Source organism: Branchiostoma belcheri, unplaced genomic scaffold (assembly GCF_001625305.1).
Source record: "Branchiostoma belcheri isolate BF01 breed outbred unplaced genomic scaffold, Haploidv18h27 scaffold5, whole genome shotgun sequence".
In the NCBI taxonomy this organism is placed as follows: Eukaryota; Metazoa; Chordata; class Leptocardii; order Amphioxiformes; family Branchiostomatidae; genus Branchiostoma; species Branchiostoma belcheri.
Window position 1 is genome coordinate 1370736 of NW_017804131.1, and position 12083 is coordinate 1382818.

The 12083-nt window shown below is 43.5% G+C and overlaps 2 protein-coding genes across 2 annotated transcripts in view; one reads left to right on the forward strand and one right to left on the reverse strand.

The window, feature by feature from the left end:
- The first annotated feature begins 740 nt into the window (after nucleotides 1-740).
- LOC109479628 (MAM domain-containing glycosylphosphatidylinositol anchor protein 1-like) lies at nucleotides 741-5026 on the forward strand. The gene is made up of 7 exons (XM_019781614.1): nucleotides 741-987; nucleotides 1431-1724; nucleotides 2156-2434; nucleotides 2891-3133; nucleotides 3362-3433; nucleotides 3698-3880; nucleotides 4134-5026. The coding sequence occupies exons 1-7, from the start codon at nucleotides 741-743 to the stop codon at nucleotides 4205-4207; spliced, it is 1392 nt and encodes a 463-aa protein (XP_019637173.1). The 3' UTR covers nucleotides 4208-5026.
- Nucleotides 5027-6021: 995 nt separating this feature from the next.
- Nucleotides 6022-12083, reverse strand: part of LOC109479629 (hemicentin-1-like) — an 18315-nt gene continuing 12253 nt past the window's right edge. Inside the window, exons 3-9 of the mRNA XM_019781615.1 lie at nucleotides 10376-10729; nucleotides 9237-9530; nucleotides 8587-8865; nucleotides 8000-8242; nucleotides 7217-7282; nucleotides 6600-6782; nucleotides 6022-6137 (exon numbers count right to left, since the gene is read on the reverse strand). Of these exons, the coding sequence (XP_019637174.1) occupies nucleotides 6064-6137; nucleotides 6600-6782; nucleotides 7217-7282; nucleotides 8000-8242; nucleotides 8587-8865; nucleotides 9237-9530; nucleotides 10376-10729 (1493 nt within the window). The 3' untranslated portion in view covers nucleotides 6022-6063. The remainder of the gene's footprint in view (nucleotides 6138-6599; nucleotides 6783-7216; nucleotides 7283-7999; nucleotides 8243-8586; nucleotides 8866-9236; nucleotides 9531-10375; nucleotides 10730-12083) is intronic.

Consider the following 12083-nt stretch of genomic DNA (forward strand, 5'->3'; position numbering starts at 1 on the left):
TCAGATTTAGGGCGTAGATGCAGACGCTCGATGATAGACCTACCAGACCGTGTGGTGTATACTGGCAGTGGAGAATCGGAGACAGTTGAAATCCCCGCTGACTATTTCGTTCTCCATGGCTAAGCTCCCTCCTTTTGTAACATTACGCCGCCTCCAGCGTTGGAAGCAGAGGATGACGCCGAAATAGATGAAGGTGTCTCTCGTCGCGACAAGCAGCTTGCAGCTACGGATTCTGGTTCAACCACAACACCGTAAAAGGCTCGAACGTAGTCTCCTGACTTTGCCACTATGACGGTCATGATAAAAAATACTTGGCACTATGCTTCACCTTCAGAATTTCCCCTGGAGGTCATATAACAACTTGAAGACACAAACGCTGGAACATTTTTAGTACATACTCATGTGAATTTAGTATGTACTGAATGTAATCTACTACTTTTTTTATGTCTATTGTCATTATTACAAAGATGAAATATGTATTAATATCTTCTCTTGTGATTGATTTACCCAATAACATAATATACTATCCTACAGCATGGTATCCTATAACATTCTTTCTTTCTGAGCCCACTTTACGTCTACTTGTGTGTGGCTCTTTTCAATCATATTAAAAGTACTGTTCTTCGCTTCCAGAATGTTCGGCCCAATCGTCCATAGGCCTCACCTTACCAGACATCGTCAACACCATCGTGGGAGACCCCGTCACCTTGCCTGCTACTTTCCAGACAAATCGCCAGGTGATGTCCGTGTCATGGAGCAAGCTCAACCCGAGCCAACCAGCGAAGAAGAGAATACCCGTGCTTCAGTATTTTCCCACCTTGCAGAAAACAGAGTCTTACGGTAGCTTTAAGGGAAGAGTAGCCCTCGAGGGGAGGGCATCTTTGAAAATAGAGCGCACGACGAGAAGAGATGGCGGAACATACGTGCTGGGGATCGTGGGAGAGGGATTCCCCATTGAGGAAGGATTCATTGAGATGAATGTTTTAGGCAAGTTTGAAAATCGTGTTTAAAGGTAATACGTTTGTTCCAACACAAAAGAGAAATTTAGAGCTTTCGATCAGTCACTCTGATCTCCCAGTGTTGGAGTCACACTTCAGAAAAGCCACGTGATAACTCTCACTGGGTCAGTCTGCTGAGGATGACAGGTCGAAAGCTCTGGGTGAGAACATTTCTCTTTTGTGTTGGAACAAATGTTTTACCTTTTAAACATGTAACTACCAACACATAGTACAGATTAACTTTCATGATACATGTAGTATAAGTTTGATAATCATCCAGATACGTGTATCTTTTCCTCTCTGGTGATATAAAATGTTTTCTTTGAAAAATTGACAACTATTCAGCATACTATATACATGCCTCCCATTAGTACCTCTGATAAAGTTACAAACGCAGGCCATCTGTCATAACAGTCTGTGTTTTGTGTGTAGTCCCACCAAAAGTTGAAGTCGGTCCCACCAAGCCCTACGTCACAGCCGAAGGTCGGTCAGCGTCTCTGACATGCGCAGTGAGGGACGCTAGTCCCAACGTGACGTCACTCCGCTGGGAGAAAGATGGCACCGCGATCGACACCCTCAGATTCGACTCCAAATATTCGGACGGGACACTGCAGTCACCTGACCTGCTGATACATCACGTGACCAGGAGCGATGCAGGACGGTATCGCTGCGTGGCAGGTCACGTGGTCAAGTCTGTGGGTGACAGTCTCACACTGGAGGTCCGATGTAAGTAAAACACTGGAGCCAACTCTGTATTGAGACCAGTCGGTCACCTGGGCCTTTTTTGGCCACCCTTAGATCAGGTCTCCCTATTGAGTCAACGTCCTACTGTCACTACGTTTCATGTTACTTATCATAGTCACTAGTATAGACAGAATGGACTATACCCGTAAAGTTTGGTGAATTATTTAATAGTAAAGTTATTTTATCCACAACCATTAGTTTAATTACATGATCATATGAGCTGACGTTTCGATGACCGTCTGTCATCTTCATCAGGACTGGCATGACCGGTTTACTGTAAAATAGAAACGTTGTAAGGAAGTGGGGAAAATTGACAAAAACGGACATGTATGCCATCAAATACGGATTTGATGTTCTATACTGTTTCATGACCAATTTCTAGAATAAGTACTCAAAATATTTTTTTCTCACAGATCCCGCAACGATTGTCAGTGTGTCCGACTCACTCACCGTGGCCGTGTCAGATAACGCCGTGTTACAGTGCGTCGCGGAGGGACACCCTCCCCCGAACGTCACGTGGTCCAGAAACGGAGTGCGCCTGCGCGGTACGACCAAGAGGCTGTCCCGTGGCGTGTGCACGAGCTCCCTGGTGCTGCAGAAAGTTCGGCTGAACGCCACGGGAACATACGTGTGCACCGCGTCAAACAACGTGGGGAAGGACGATATCAAGTCTGTCATGCTCTCTATCAGAGGTATATGTAATTGGTTTCTGAATCAAGAAGTTTATGGTGTATTTTTCAAAGATCTCACTCACAAAAATAGTCCATAATTCATCATCAGAGTATGCTACCAGTATCGTATGTGGCGTGGAGCATTGATGTATTGGAGTCATAGCTGTGGATTCAATACTGATATTTTTTCTTTTAAGGTTTGAACTTCAAGTGCATACCAGAGTCAAGTCAGGTTAAAGTCAAATATGCCAAAAAAGCTGAATTGCAAGTAACTGGATATAATGTTGGAAACGGTTTCAGGTAGCATCCACTACATTTCGACAGTGACACTGGTCAAATGACGAATGGTAGTGGATGCTATCTGAAACGTCTGAGCGTTTCCAAAATCATATCTTATTACCCGGATGTCTAACATTCGTCGACGTATAAAGTCAAAGTACATTCATTGACGTAAACGACATCTTACATTTCCCCCAGTTGCCCGTACGGGAGGTGAGGGGGTGGACGTGTTGATCCTGGTCGGCGCCATCGCGGGCGGGATGTGGCTGGTCATCTGTCTGGCGCTGGCCGTGTACTTCGTGCGGCGGCGGAGACAGCGGCAGGAGAAGAAGCGCTTCTCGTTCTACTACAACATGGGGCGGGGGCAGGGCGACAAGAGCGGGGACAGGCCCGGGGAGGAGACTCTGGAGGTCACCCGGCACCCCAACCTTAAGCCGCCCGGTACTTTCGTCTTAGTTTTCGTATTTGTATTTATTTGCAATGATACAGATCATTACAAGGCTAGGGTTTTCATTTGGATAATTTTTACCCAGCTATGTCATGGCGACGCAGTCAGTTAAAAGGAATAGCACAAATAACAAAAATACAGAAGTAAAGTTTGTTGAGAGGAACAACTTTGTGTCTTTCAAATTGTTCAAATTTGTTCCTTTTTATGGTTGTGCTCTCCAGTGAAGCCGCGTTCTCCCAGTGCACCGTACGGCGGCATAGAGACCATCAGACGGACATCTAACAAAGGGAAGGGTGAGTTACTGGAGACGTACTAGTTTCATGGAATGCATTTTCGTCAATGACTCAATGTGGTTACGGATAATAAACTGTAACTAATGGACGAGGCAAAGGATAAAATGCCACCTTTATCATCAACAATTAAAAATGCACATGCATTGATGTCAACATCGTTCGTTACTCATAGTGAAACATTGCAGTGCCTCAGGCTTGGTCAAGCTTGGTGTATTGACTAGAACTTGCTTAGTAAAAGTCTGTTGTTTTGTTTTCTTTAAGTAGTGAGGAGATATGCCCGCGCCCTGTACTGCTACCGCCCGGCAGAGGAGAACGAACTGGCTCTGGAGGTAGATGACGTCATCGAGGTGCTGGAGGGGGAAGATGGCGGCTGGTGCCTGGGTTACCTGAGGGGCAGGATAGGCCTGTTCCCCTCCAACTACGTCAAGTTCCTGTCCGCGTCACAAGGTTTGGCAGTACGTTGAGTTGTGCGCAAATTATTACCGACTCACAATGTATCTTAGATTCTGTTAAATGTAAATTATTAACTAATTATCCGTTCGTAAGATTTGTGGTGCCATCTACCAGTCTATGTTGTTTGTAGACTATCAATGCATCTATTCAGTAAAAAAAATGATATTTAACTAACAGGAACGGGTACAAGGGATTACTTAATTTGTTGGCGATGCAAGTACATTAATAGTTGTTATTTTTTCACCAGTGTCAGCCGCCAAGCTAAGGGAAATATACGAGCCTGTCGAATCCAAATCCTCGTCATCCAAGGCCAGTCTGTGAAGAGAATTTACGACAGTGATATAACACGACACAAGGCCCGATTTACCACAGATACAGTTTTGTGGCAGAAAAGAAGACAAGGAATTCGAAGGACCGGGGCACAAACATGAAATGTCTTCATTGGTACTATGTCCTGCTTCGATGACTGCTTGTGTTAGTGAATAATGTACAGGGAATTAACGTATGTACGGACGTCCCAAAGCAACTAGATATCCCCATGTGTATATGTATCTTGAAACATGGACGAAGACGTTTGCTGTATAATTTTGTTATTCTATATACGCCCCATCTACCACAATAACGCTTCTTTAGCATGTGCTAGAGCCATAAGACCCCGGAATCTGTAAATATGATATGGAGTCATCTTCACAGAGAAACAAATTCCGTTGCTGTTATCGCTACTGTATTAGCAGGCGACATGTATTTTCTCAAAGTTTAGGTATAAACTGAAACCCAAATAAATTTATAGTTGTCATCGTAGTCGTAGTGAAAATATTGCGTAGGGTAACGGTCTTCGGTATTTGTCAACAAAGTGTGCCCTGTTTCAAATAACTTGTACATATCAGGTATTTCTTGTTAATATGAGCCCATGCGGACGATTAGAGTATTACAGGGTGATTACTGTTATATTGAAGACCTTCCTGTGATATATTTAAGATATCAAAGGTACCGAGTACCTGATCGTAAACAATGTAGTTCCAAGGAATAGGCGACCTAGACGACCACTGACACTGGTAGATCTGAAAATTAATTCTATAGTTTAAAGGTGTAGATATGTGATGAGGAATCGCCCATGCCATTCTGACTTTGGAGTCAGTGCTCCAGACAAATTTATGAAAGAGTTTTGTGCACTGTTTGTTTGTTTGTTTGTTTTTGTTTTATTAGAGTTACCTCCCAGCATTATGGGCAATTTGCAATTGTCTGATACGGGAGATAATGGGTATACATGGAAAAATATCAATCTTTTCTTTCCGAATTCAACTGGATAAACGCTAGAATGTGTACATGTATATACAAAATATTATGTGCATTTGTTTTAAATATCCAAAAAGCCTGACTTATGAATCCTGTCATCTACGCTCTGATTAGATGTTGTTGTACCTCACAAGGCTATTTCACAGTTATACGCTGTAACCATAGCTGTACAAAAATAAGGCAGAATTTGTCCTTGGAGTTTCTTGTCTTTATTTACGCTTCACTTTTTCCACAACGGTTTGAAATGATACAACTTAGCCGAAAGTTGCTTATTATGTACATTGTTAGGCCCGATGTCACTTCGTGCCGTCTACTGTAGTTGTATTAAATAATAATGATTCTCTGCATATACTGCATATACGATGTAGATATATCATCAACATCTATTCTTCATTAACAGGAGACGTCATGATAAAACTGAAGTATCTATAGCTGTATTAAAGCTTAGCGTCGAAAGTAATTCTTGTTTTGTACATGATTTCATGGTTGATGCATTTCTCCCAGTTATTTCTCGGTAAACCACATTGCACATAATAGGTTCGGTATTTACACATAATCAAAGTGACTTACACACTTGACAGGAGTTTATAACTTTGATTTTCCTGATTTTTAATTACTGAATCTGAATACACGTTCCGTCTCTCTTTATCTTTGGGTTGTCAGTAGAACGCATACATGACTCATTCGATCAAACCATCAAAACTTTCTTCATCCAATTCCAATGCAATGTACACTTCGAACTTTATCCTCGCACACTCCTTTCAAATGCACCCACATCAATGATGTAGACCGTCCAAAAGAAGCGATCATCTGCCAACAGTATAGGGGGTCAAATAGCGCTGCCTAGCGGACACGATGATAAGTGCAGTTGGACTCGCCTTCTAGACGCTTGACTTTCCCGATCTGCGATTGGGGTCGGATGAATCGTACAGTTCCCTCAGCTTTGATGCAGATACTAGAAGAATATTCAACGCAGTAATATGAATAACAATGACAGAACAAGTTCAGGAAAATTTGTGAATTTGAGGGTGTATCGTGTTATATCCCTACCCACTGTGAAAAAATGCCCGACCCTTATAATTAGGTATTCCTGAATGACAATGACAGTTTCTGATCGACCCCCCTCCAATCTGCCAATGGTTTGGTCCAAGCTTGACACCGCCATTTTACACACAACTCATGGATACCTGTCGATGGATCACAACACAAGGTATGTTGTCGGTGTACTCCTATACGTCAGTATGAACTGTTAAATGGCGTGCGCGCAGTTCTCTGCATGTGTAAAATATTCCATTCTGAAGTTGGTTCACGAATATCAAAAGGCTGTGTTGTTAGTGTCTTTGTTTACGTTTATGTGTGTGTGTGTGTAGGGGTATGGCAATACGTCACATCTTCGAAAATTGGTCATTGCATCTACCTTGGGATGCGGACAGAAACTTGACGTAGTTGGAGGGGAACAGGCCTATCCTGCCCCTCAGGTAACCCAGGCACCAGCCGCCATCTTCCCCCTCCAGCACCTCGATGACGTCATCAATCTCCAGATACAGCTCGTTGTCCTCCTGTGGGTGGTAGGTGTACAGGACCAGGCCATACCGGCGCACTGGAACGGGAAGGGACACTGCTTTTTAACAGTCTCTCAAATGTCAATGCCGTTTCCTAACTTTCTATCAACGACCCCTTGCGACTTTCGCTTTAACCTCAGTTAAATCACAAGTACTAGTTTCCAGGTACAGGCAATATTTTACAAGACAATGCTTTTAGTCTAGACGTCGTTAACCATTTTCTTTTAAGACGACACGTCTTTGGCCTATATATATTTCCATTTGATAACCTCATACGCATGTGCCATTTAGGTCAACACTTAGATAACCATTTAACATTATGCATGTATAAGTATGTTATATTGATCGCTATCCTGACCATTGCGACTGCAGAATTGATGAACACGACACGGGGTTAGGAACACCAAGGACAATATATAGAAAATCTCTACATAATGTCCTTGGGAACGTTCAATATGGCAGAGAAACGCACCCTTCCCCTTGGTCCGACGCATCGTGTCAATCCCGCCGTACGTAGGGGCGCCTGAGACTGGTTTGGCTGTATGGTGGTGCGGGAATAGTCAACATAAATACTAGTAGTTACTCCGTGTTAGAAAAATGAGCGCTGCTCGTATGTATTAAGCAAAATTTTCATTACTGTAAGATAACTTAATAAAAATGTTCAGCCAAATATACTATGCTATGATATACTCAGCCATGCCAAAAACTTAAATCATATGCCAATTCTAAACCACAGCTTTCACTCATAGGTTAATGCATTATGATGACAATGTTGAAATATTACCATTAGCACAATTCATATATTGAAGTACGGACGAATGTACAAAGCGCTTCTAGCTCTGTATGGCTGATGTACATCAAATGGATGATGAAGCCAAACGTAATATCTTCTTACTCATGATATATATCGTAATTAGTTATTTGTTAATTACATCGTTGGGTAAGAGGGGATGCACAGTATAAATCATTATGTTTACCGCAGGAAAACATATTGTTTTTGCTCAGTTTCTTCCTCTTCTTCTTCTCCAAACAGTGACCTCTGACCAGACCAATGACATGATTTGTTGACGCGTTGGGTTACATAATGTTGCAATGTCTTGGTCTGCTCTGCTCCTATCACCATATACTAGTAGTATGTATGTGAATGTGTTTGAGTAGGAATAAACAGATCAGACCATGTCCGAAGGTAAACATTATGCATTTGCTTTGCAAATGTTACTTCTCTAGTTTGGTTATTGTTGTTTTATATGCGTACCTGGTAGTTTGAGGTGTGGATGGCGGGTCACCTCTAGTGTCTCCTCGCCCGTCTTCCCGTCCGTCCCGTCCGGCTGTTTCCGCCCCATGTTGTAGTAGAAGGCGAACCGTTTCTTGTCCTGTCTGTTGCGCCGCCGCCTGACGAAGTACACCACCAGGCCCACACAGATGGCGAGCCACAGACCCCCCGCGATGGCACCCACTAGGATGGCGATACTGCTGTCGTCCAGCCAGGACTGGGAACCTAGGGTTCAATGTCCTGATGTTTGTTGATCCTATTTAGATTCTCAGTAAAAATTGCGTATCAGTGTGGTTCAAGCACCACTAACTGACCCAGTCCAATGGCTCTGAACATTTTGGCCTAGAGGTTAGCGCGTTGCGTTCGTAAGCAGGCTGCCTGGTTTCGGGAGCCAGGGTAGGCTATACTACTCGTCTCCTGCTTTAATTCATTGGATATTAACATATAGTCATGAGAATTGAAGGTTCAATGTACTCTATAACAGAAAACCTACATAAAAGTGAAATCTGTACATTATAGGGGTAGGCCTATACAAACGTTAAATGATGTCTTTGCCAAGTCAGTCCTACCTTGAACGATTACTTCCACAGACTTCAGGTCGCTTTTCCCGACAGAGTTGGCCGCTGTGCATGCGTAGATACCGCTGGCGTTCACCGTGACGTCATCCAGCACCACAGATTCTGCGCGGACGTCACGTGACACAGTCTTCGTCACCCCGCGCAGGCGCACTCCGTTCCGTGTCCACGTGATGTTGGGAGGGGGGTTTCCCTCCGCCACGCACTGCAGAGTGATGCGGTCAGACACGGAAACAGTCTGGGCGTCCGAGATGCTCAGGATAGTGGCGGGATCTGAAGCAAATCAGCAACAAAACTTGTCATGAGTGAGATACTAAGTAAGAAAAATGTGATGATGTGTTTGAGGTAATGACCTCCTGTAGGTGAACTTAGTCCCATCATCATGCATGAGGGTTGGAGCCATGGAAGCCCTCAGTGCAGTTAAATGTTGCAAACAGTTCCTAGTATTCTACATACGAATGTAGAATAACTGTTTGCTATTCTACACACTGAATCACAAGACACTCTATTTTCCAAGAAAAGAATGCTACATACATGTAAAAAAATAATTGTAGAGTTGGAAACATGTGGATTCGAGTGGATAAACTATATTGTAGATCAATGTTAACATTCTAGAAGATATAAGTTTGATCGGAGCAACTCACACAACACTCGCACAGTCAGCGCAGCGCTGGCCTTTCGAACCACGTGGTCGGTGATGCACTTGTACACGCCTGCATCACCCCTGGTCACAAAATGTATCACCAGATTCGTCGACTGCAGGTTCCCACCGGAATACTTGGTGACCAATCTCGAACTGTCGATCAGCGCCCCGTCTTTCTCCCAGTGCAGTGACGTAATATTCGGCTTCGCTTCCGTAACCGAGCACGTCAGAGTCGCCGATCTTCCACTGGCTGCCATCACAGGGTCGGACGGCCCCACTGCGATTTTCGGTGGAACTGCATCGTTTTAAACATCAAAACAGTAGTCAGTACCTTTTGGAAAAGTGACACATTGTTTCAACGTTATTTTTAAATGATTATTCTGCTAAATCTGGATATTTACTAGCTTCCAAACAGCCACGAAGAAATATTCTCAATATGTTCCCTTGATTATTTACTCTACATAACAATTGTAAACTAATTCAGAAGAACATGCAATGTCATTGAATAAGACAAAAAGAATGCATACCGATATCACGAATATCAAATAGAACTTGTAATCAATCAATTATGATCACGGGAGGAACGTTTCCGGACAAACTCTTCAGTCCAGATTGATTACAGGATACAAAACGGACGGAAGTTTCTGTCATGGGACGGCGATAATCTAATGTTCCTCAAAATGACAAACAACTTGTCGGATCCGCACGGAATGATCCTGATGAACGGTCCTGATACCACTTCTGTTCCGCGCAATTAGGACGGGATGACCGGGCTGATACCGAAAACCTGATACCATCGGCCCCATTAAATATAGATTTAGAACGATAACATAATCCACCAAAGCCACCATAACGAACGGTAAATCTTATTACCAGGTAGGGCACTGCATGCTCGTTTGCGTTACGGTCCCATGCAATGTTGGGTTGTTCCAAAGCTGTTGTATGGACGTAGTCCTTGTAACGTTTTCATAGAGTATCTGGAGCCTATGTGTACGCGTAACCAACATGTCTGATAGTTACATTTAATCTCTAGACCATTAAGTGTGAGCAAAGATGCAAAACCTGCAATAATGCATCGTTTTTGCAGGTTTACATGGTGGAATTTCTGTTAAGCATGAAGTATGATAAACTGTTATTTACCCATCACATTCAAGTCGATGAAGCCCTCTTCAGTGCCGATGCCTTGACCAATCAATGTGAGGACATACTGCCCTTGATCCTCAGCTGTAGTACGATCAATCTTCAGGGAGGCCTTTCCCACTAGTTCCACTCTTCCCTGGTAGGGACCATGGGCTTCTGTCGAGCCCATCATGGGTATGGCTGTAAGAATGGGAGTTCTTGTTTCTCTGTCGGCTTTTTTCTCCACTTTGGTCCATGTAATGGTGGCGATGCGGCGATCTGTCTGGAACGTTGCGGGTAAGGTGACGGGGTCCCCGGCTATGGTGTTCACGGTGTCCGGTAGAGTCAGGCCGATAGACGACTGACACAGACATCCTGTGGGAAAAAATTATACAGATACTGAATAACTGTCACTTAGACACACTACCAGTCAAGCTGATTATATTTCCGAAGTAGTTATACAACCATTGGTACCAGCTTGTATTCATGCCAGTCCTTGGAGTTATCATTGCATTAGCACGCTGCTGCTAACATGTCGTCGATGGAATCTACCTAGTGCCCAGGGCTAGAGATAGGGTATGTGAAGAGTCTCACATTTATACTCCCATTGAAAGCTACCAATAGCGGTGACACAAAGAAGGGGTTTGCGCAAAATCGAGTACAATGGATAGGAATTATATGTATGGAACCATTATATGTAGGGAAAGCTGTCACTGCAAAGCTCAATGTTTCACTAGGTCACGCACACATTTAATCTTGACGAATATTCCTTCTGGGCATAGCGAATATCAAATCACGGCCATATACTTCCGATTATCGTTTGTTTATAGTTAAAAGCTTTCAGTCATGAATTAAACATATAACCTCCCTTGACCTTAAGAGTTTAATGATGTACGGTTAGAAGCTACCAGCCCCATGGCCCCATTAGCGTGATGTGGACATAGAGCCCATTGACTATAGATCTCGAGGCTTTGCATACAAAAAACAGCTATTATTGCTTGCTTATCTCAAGCAAGTCTGAGGCTTTTCGTCAGATAGACTTTAGAGTAAAGTTTGCAATAAGTTTGTATCATGAGGCCTTGATCGATATCCTCCGTCCTTAGTCCTAGCGACGCCGTTTTGATTGACAGGTGAGTCAGACGTGTTTTGTGCAACTTCTGTGATACCTCAGCTATATCCCACCGATCCATACCCATCACACCAAACTCAGGTTATGAACAGATCGTCTTCCTGGAGAAAAAGCGGATAATCTCGGAATCCCTCGATCAATAAGCCGTAAATCAGAAGTTATTTCCGCTGACAGTCGCCGCGCCTCTTCCATTATCAGCTCGTAACGGGATTTTCCCGACACGATAGCGGATTTGCTGTAATGTATACACACCCTTGGAGACGGATATCTCTGCACTTCAAAATGATCCACACTTGCAAAGTCAGTTGTAAAGTGAGATTTCTTCTTCCAGAATTCCCTCGATCAACGTCTTCTGAGTTATGCCCCCTCCCTGTGCCGTTGCCCTCTGTTATAGCCCGCCGCAATAAATTTCTACTTTCTTTTATCCCCCACGAATGCGCTCGGCTACCCGTAAATACTAGTTTTGTTGCGCGTAAGCAGTTGGGAGACTATTTATATCGTCTTTACTGTTCTACCGGGTATGCGCTTCTAAGAGGGTTGCCGCCTTTAGTACAATGGATATAAAAGACTGACGTACAGCTTAGACTGATTTATTAAGAA